A 7,750-nucleotide genomic window follows, 5' to 3' on the forward strand; every position below is an offset into this window, starting at 1 on the left:
ATTCACATGCGCACGCGTGCAATGCTACAATTTGAATGAACTTCTGGGTAAACGTTGTTAAACTAAAGTCTCAAATACATAGAGTTTGTCCTATTTAATGAAGCTTACAGGGAATATGGCACCAAAAGGGAGTTGGGGAGCGTTTGGGGAACATCTGTAACGGTCCCCGTTACAATTAGCACTAGTTATTCTTTTTTTTCTTCTTTGTTCTCCGGTACTTTTTTTGTCCGCGAGTGTTCTCATAAACTGTTCACCCAACTGAGTTAAAACCTTTTCAGGGTTAATAGGTGTGTAGTGTAGGTGTGCGGAACGAAGGTCATTTTGCGCGCATACGCATGCACGTGCGTGCGCGTGCAATGAGTGAAATGACTGATATACTTTATATAGACGTAACTTTTACATTTTTTGATGAAATACTATAAAACTCATTATATAAGGATATATAAGTAGTGTAGACAATATGACATGGTCAAATTAGCACGAACTCACGCGCATGCACGTGCGCTGTGCTCTGATTGGCTGAAACAAAAATCTCAATATCTTTCTTGTTTTTTGCCGAAATGCTTTGAAATTTTAAACATAGTCATGCAATAGGATATACTACAGTATGATATATAACAATTTTCACGAAAGCACGCGCACGCATGTGCGCTGCCATCTGATTGGCTAAAACTTTAAATGGCTATAACTTCCTTGATTTTCAACCAAACATGATGGAATTCAGAGCATAGATAGACATTACAGAGTCTTACAAAAAGGTATGGTTATCGTGCACATGCATGCACGCGCATGCACGTGAGTTTTGCTCTGATTGGCTGAAACAAAAATCTCAATATCTTTCTTGTTTTTTGCCGAAATGCTTTGAAATTTAAAACATAGTCATGCATTAGGATATACAACAGTATGATATATAAAATTTTTCACGAAAACACGCGCATACACGTGCGCTGCAATCTGATTGGCTAAAACTTTAAATGCCTATAACTTCCTTGATTTTCAACAAAAAACGATGCGATTCAGAACATAGATAGACATTATAGACTCCTACAAAAAGGTCTGGTCATCATGCACATGCATGCACGTGCACTTCGCTCTGATTGGTTGAAACAGAAATCTCAATATCTTTTTTGCTTTTTAACGAAATGCTTTGATATTTAAAACATAGTCATGCATTAGGATATCCTATAATTTGATAAATAATGATTTTCTTGAAATCACGCGAATACATGTGCGCTGTAATCTGATTGGCTTAAACTTTAAATTGTCATAACTCCCTTGGTAATCAACCAAACAGGATGGAATGTAGAACGGAGATAGACATAAGGGACTCCTACAAAAATGTAGGGTCATCATGCACATGCATGCACGTGCATAGAGTTCGTCTTATTTAATGAAGCTTACAGGGACTAAGGCACCAACAGGGAGTTGGGGATCGTTTGGGGAACATCTGTAACGGTTCCCGTTACAATTAGCCCTAGTTACTATTGTTATGTTTTGTCTGCATAGGGATAGTGTCAGATGGGGGGAGGGGTTGGATGGGGGTGGGGGCAAGTACAGGAAAGTAAATAACATTTGTTAAAGAACATTAAAGTATTTTGCTAAATTCAGATCAACCAATTTCTCTTGCTTTTGGGCAAAACAGCCTCATGTATCAGGTTATTTTGTTTTATTTTGTATTTTTTTTACAGTGTTAGGCCATCCTTAAAAAATTGTTTTTTTGCGGTAACGCGACCGACTCACCAAAATCCACCCTACTGGATTTTTTTTATGGGTTCAAAAAAAATTTTTTTTTTTTTTTTTACAGATCCATTTTCTTATTTTATCCTATTGACATTTTTTTACGTCCCCATTGCACCTGTAGACGCTGTTTTTTAAAAAAGAACTGATGTGTTCTGATATTTGAACAATAAAAGATTGGATTCATTAAGAATGCCTTAATTTTCTTGTTTGATTAGTAACTTAAAGTGAAATCTAAGACATAGTTAATACCTCTATCTAATCGAAATTTAATTCTGACTTTTTGTCTCCAAAAAAAAAAAAAAAATAAGCCTACCTACCTACCCACACCTTAAATGATGAGGCGCGTTACCGCAAAAAAAAATTTTTTTAAGGATGGCCTTATGTTATATGCAGGTGACTGCTAAGGCCATAGGGCCTTTTCCTTGGTTTCTATTGCGAATGGGAATATAATGGATAGTTTAACTTTGGTATTTCAGACACTGATATCTCAAAAACCATGCATATATCAAACTGCTTAGGAAGTCCTAAATCACCTATTCATAAGTATTTTACCCTTGATATTTTGAATCCCTGGATAACTTGAAGTTATATCTCTGATTTATGGAGTTTGATATAACAAGGTCTGACTGTATATTTAGTGATTAAATCAATTGATCTTTTTCGAACTGTTTCTTAATGTTTCAGGCCGAGTTTGAGGGAAAATACCACATAAAATTAAGACATGTTGACCTGGAGCCATTATAATATATACTAAAGATTAGTAAATCAAACAGTGCCAGTGATGCAACAGTGTCTAGTCTGACAATAATACAAGGATTTTAAAAGGAAAATGTAACCCAAAGGATTCATCAGCATGACTTTTTATGTGATAATTTGCATACAAGTATTATTTTTTAAATGTGTGATTTTTTCCATGGAATGTGAGGGATTGCAGAATTCCATGTGACTGTATAAAGGACTAATGTGTGTATAAATGACTAATGTATAAAGGACTGTGCAATTATAATTATGAAGTTTTCTTTTTTAAACTCTAATTTTTACATGTATGGATGTTTCTTCCAATATTTTAAAGTTGCACATACATCTACTGTAAAAGTGCAAATTTTTGTGGGGATAAAATTTCATTGATTTGTCATGTAAAACAGATTCATATACATTTAATTTCATTGTTTTGAAAGTAACCTTATTCAATTATTGTTAACAAAGAAATAAACAAAATTTAATCCCTCACAAATATTTGTGCCTTTACAGTATATACTGTGTAATACAAAGACAGTCTTGAAGAAACTCATGATTATTTCCTACATCATCTACAGCGAGTTCTGAAGGATATTTAAAAATCCACGACGTATCTTAATAAAGTCAAGCTACTGTCACTGTGATCATTGGTCTGTGTACCGTTGGTGTTTCTATAATCTCTGTTGAGATTCTGCTGGGCTAGATATTTAGACTTGAAGCCCACGGGCATCAGTCCAATATCTAACCCAGCAGAATCTCAACAGATATTAGTGTTTTTACTGCATTCATTGGCAATCACGATGCATGTTGTTGGAGCATTGTCAGCCAACTCACAAAACAAGAGCAATGTCCTTGTATTTTTAGTGTATTTTGTTGAACTCCTGACCAAAAACATTGGCATTTAAAAAGTAGAATTGTGATAAAGCAAACCAGAACTGTGTTTGTTTTTAGCTCTACTGGTCAGAGACCAGAAGAGCTTATGCATTAGTAAGGTGTGCGTTATCCGTCTGTCTGTCTGTAAACAATTTTACAAAATGCTACTCCTCTTACAGTTTTGATCTGATTTTAGTATAACTTGGCACATAAGTAGACTAAACTGAAATACAAAATTCTTTGAATCAGTTTCTTATTTCATTAATAAAATTAAAGAAAAGATTAACATGTGGATCAGCTTGGTGTGACAGGTACTTGTTTTCCTTCCCTTACTTATGCAGCAGTATATCTTCATCACCTGCATACAGTTTTATATCTCGCAGTTGATTGGATATGCGTTTCATGGATATGAACAATTTAAAACAATAAATTATGTTTTTACCGACTGTACAAAAATAAAGTTTAGATTCCATTAAACCATAGAAAAGTGAAGTTTCTCATTGGGGTTGGGGGGGGGGGGGGGGGGGGACTCGTGATACCTTGGCGTCGATGTTGGCATCCCAAATTAAAACTAAAAAATCTTCTATGCTCTACATTGGTCAGAGATGCATGCATGATACTTCTAGTGTGTTTCATTGTACCAGTCAAGGTTTCAGATGCTGCAATTTCAGCTAAGGAATGACCAGGTTACTGTTTTGAGCAGGTCAAGTTTTCGATGTTGGTTAATATATTTGGTTCAGGTCTCATTTCCAAGTAACTATAAGCCATATGTTGACCAAACAGGTGATACATCTACGGATGCATACTACCATGCAGGCTTGCTTCAGATGCTGGATCTGACCTACATTTTCCGGATGAGTAAACAGGTTAAGTTTTTTGGTGCAAGTCTCATTTCTAAGTAATTATAAGCCTCATGTTGACCAAACTTGCATAGTTGATACATCTGAGGATGCACACCTTCAGGATAGCGTCTAGATTTTCCAAATGAGTGATCTTGGGATGTACACTTTAGATTATTTGTTTACTGTGAGACTTTGCCTTACTTAAAGACAAACATTCGTTGAGATGAACTCTGTAATCTCTGATTACCTATGTTTTCCATACTGTTCATACTGTTAAAGCTAATGTTCATAACATAGCTTGGCCAAATAAGGTGTTTTGGGTCATAATTTGTAGTTAAACAAGATAATAAAAAAAAAACCATATTTTGTAACTGTCATTTTCAATGAAAAATGAAGTAAACCAGTCATGAATTTGAGAGTTTTTTTTTTCATATTGGACAAAGGAAATATGCAGACTGCCTACAATTTCCCAGTAAAATGGTAATTTGTATGTTCATGGCCTCTTCTTTAAAATAATATCAAATTTACAATAGTCATTGGGATTACTTTTACTTGGGATGTACACTTTAGATTATTTGTTTACTGTGAGACTTTGCCTTACTTAAAGGCAAACATTCGTTGAGATGAACTCTGTAATCTCTGACTACCTATGTTTTTCATACTGTTCATACTGTTAAAGCTAATGTTCATAACGTAGCTTGGCCAAATAAGGTGTTTTGGGTCATAATTTGTAGTTAAACAAGATAAAAAACCATATTTTGTAACGGTCATTTTCAATGAAAAATGAAGTAAACCAGTCATGAATATGAGAGTTTTTTTTTTCATATTGGACAAAGGAAATATGCAGACTGCCTACAATTTCTCAGTAAAATGGTAATTTGTATGTTCATGGCCTCTTCTTTAAAATAATATCAAATTTACAATAGTCATTGGGATTACTTTTTATTATATGATTTCAAATTGAATTCCAAAGAACTTTTGGACAATTTGAAATCACAATATTTTACTAAAATCAACAGCTTAAAAACTTTTCAACCTTATTCACAACCATTCCCCACGATAAATTAAAGTCCAGGCTTTTTGATATCATTGACAGCTGCTTTTTCAATAAAAATTGAACTTGAATTTACTTACCTGGTCATTGGTCATTTGCAAAATTATGTTGGAAAACCAATGTCTGATTGCACACACAAGAACTGTTAGGTTGACATCAAAAAGATGCTTGAGTTTGGGATTGACAATATATAGGCCTATGTGGTTTTTGGAGACCAGGTCTACCAACAATCTATTGGAATTCCCATGGGTACCAATTGTGCTCCGCTTTTAGCAGACCTATTTTTATATTCATATGAAACAGAATTTGTGCAAAATCTTATGCGTGAAAGGAAGAAAACACTTGCTGTGGCATTCAACTCGACATTTAGATATATCGACGACGTATTGTCAATTAACAACGGTAATTTCCATTCATACGTCAATACGATATGTCCTGGTGACCTTAGATACCACAGAGTCTGAAACATCTTTTTCATAATTTGATATTTTACTTGAAATAGACGTTTATGGTAATCTAACAACCAAGTTATATGATAAACGTAATGACTTTAACTTTTCTATCGTCAACTTTCCTTACTTATGCAACAATATACCTTCATCACCTGCATACGGAGTGTATATATATCTCAGTTGATTCGATACGCAAGAGCATGCTCTACGTATGAACAATTTCTAAAACGAGGTAAATTATTGACAAGCAAGTTGATGAAACAAGAATATCAGCAGTCTCGTTTAAAGTCATCATTTTGTAAGTTCTATGGTCGATACAACGACCTTGTCAGCAAATACTGTTTATCATAATGAGTCAAATGCTGACTGACGTTTTTCATGCTAATTGTTAGTCCATTATTTATAAACTGAATTGAAGACGGATTTTCCTGTTATTTCCCGATCATGACAAGGAACACACGGCGGGTGTGGCCGGTCAGCAGGGGATGCTCACTCCTCCATGGCACCTGATCCCACCTCTGATGTTCGGAGGTCCGTGTTTGCTCTACTCCTATTTTGTATTGTTTTATGGACTTTGATATTGAATACTGTTTGTTATCTCCATATCCTTCTTCCATGAAAAAAAAAACCCCTATTTCCTTCATAATTATGTTAAAGCCGTAATGTACGGGAAAAGAAAGTTGAATCTGATTATGATGTCATAATGGATCTAACATAAGAAATTAGTCTAAAGCCATTTTCTAGATTTTGACCTGAAAACTAGTCTATACGATGAACAGCCGTGCTATATATATATACATAGAAATTTCACATAATTGATGAATATCGGTTGGCCAAATAAGCAGAATTTTATTAACTAACATAGAACAGTCTCTGGTAACTGTGATTGCATGATAACAATTTGACGATTCGGGCTATATGCGATGTATTCCTCTGTAAAAGATCGCATTTTGGTACACAGTAATACTATTACATGCATATATTTTCCCCGAGATTAAAATGTCAAGTTTATTCACATTAAACTGTTAAATACGTGGAAAATACCTTATTCTTCCTCAAAAGATGTTTTGTTCAAAAAAAACTTTAGAAGAAAACATCAAATCACGCACGTGTTCTCCTTTAAAATCTGTTTAGGGGTGTGTAAAAAAAACTCTCATTGGTGAAAAAAAATTATTACGTTTACATGAAGTATATTTTTCTGTAATCATTCTTGACTTCCACTTTTGGAAATCGTCAAGACCTGCTGTATATGTCTATAAACAGAGAACAAAGGTACTTGGGTCTTGGTCTTATAAATATACACGTATGTACCTTAATGATATGTAAAAAAAAAAAAAAAAGTACCTTTTCTTGACATATCAATAACAAGTACATACATATTTATAAACCGAGACCAGGGAACAGGAGGAAATTAAAAAAGCAATAATGGCGACCTTGTTCTTCAAGATAGTTGATCATTTACTTATATTCCGTATATATGCCGGGTTATCTTTTGTAAAAGGTATGTATCCCACATAATCATTTTGGGGAGAATTTTTTCTAAGATGGGTCCGTTCTTGACAATCTTTTGGTTTGTTGTATTTACTTCCTCGAATAATATAAATAAGAACAACTTTATAGATTGAAGACAAGTGTCAATTCACCTGACTGCTTTATCGCCACTAGTTTCGGTGTGGAATGGTATGGAACAAATATCTTCATATAATGTTGAAGTATCATCGTATAATGACAAAATACCATCATATAATGACAAAGTAGTAGCATATAATGACAAAGTAGTAGCATATAATGATAAAGTACCATCATATAATGAAAAAATACCATCATATAATGACAAAGTACCAGCATATAATGATAAAATACCATATAATGACAAAGTACCAGCATATAATGACAAAGTACCAGCATATAATGAAAGTTCTCCACATAAGGCAGTTACGGCGTTCCATAGTATGACGACCCGCGATCGTGCTGGTTATCCTGCATTACCTTTGTTTACATTTTATTACAGTAACGCGTATTTGTGTTTGTTTGTAAACTGCACTGACCAG

The 7,750-nt window shown here is 34.3% G+C and overlaps 1 protein-coding gene across 1 annotated transcript in view; it reads left to right on the forward strand.

Annotated features, from left to right (window-relative positions):
• The first annotated feature begins 7,086 nt into the window (after nt 1–7,086).
• Nucleotides 7,087–7,750, forward strand: part of LOC134232148 (uncharacterized) — a 25,339-nt gene continuing 24,675 nt past the window's right edge. Inside the window, exon 1 of the mRNA XM_062714094.1 lies at nt 7,087–7,200. Coding sequence (XP_062570078.1) covers nt 7,125–7,200 — 76 coding nt within the window. The 5' untranslated portion in view covers nt 7,087–7,124. The remainder of the gene's footprint in view (nt 7,201–7,750) is intronic.

Source organism: Saccostrea cucullata, unplaced genomic scaffold (genome assembly GCF_032062105.1).
Source record: "Saccostrea cucullata isolate Sc308-1 unplaced genomic scaffold, CSIRO_AGI_Scuc_v1 ctg4491, whole genome shotgun sequence".
Taxonomy (NCBI): domain Eukaryota; kingdom Metazoa; phylum Mollusca; class Bivalvia; order Ostreida; family Ostreidae; genus Saccostrea; species Saccostrea cuccullata.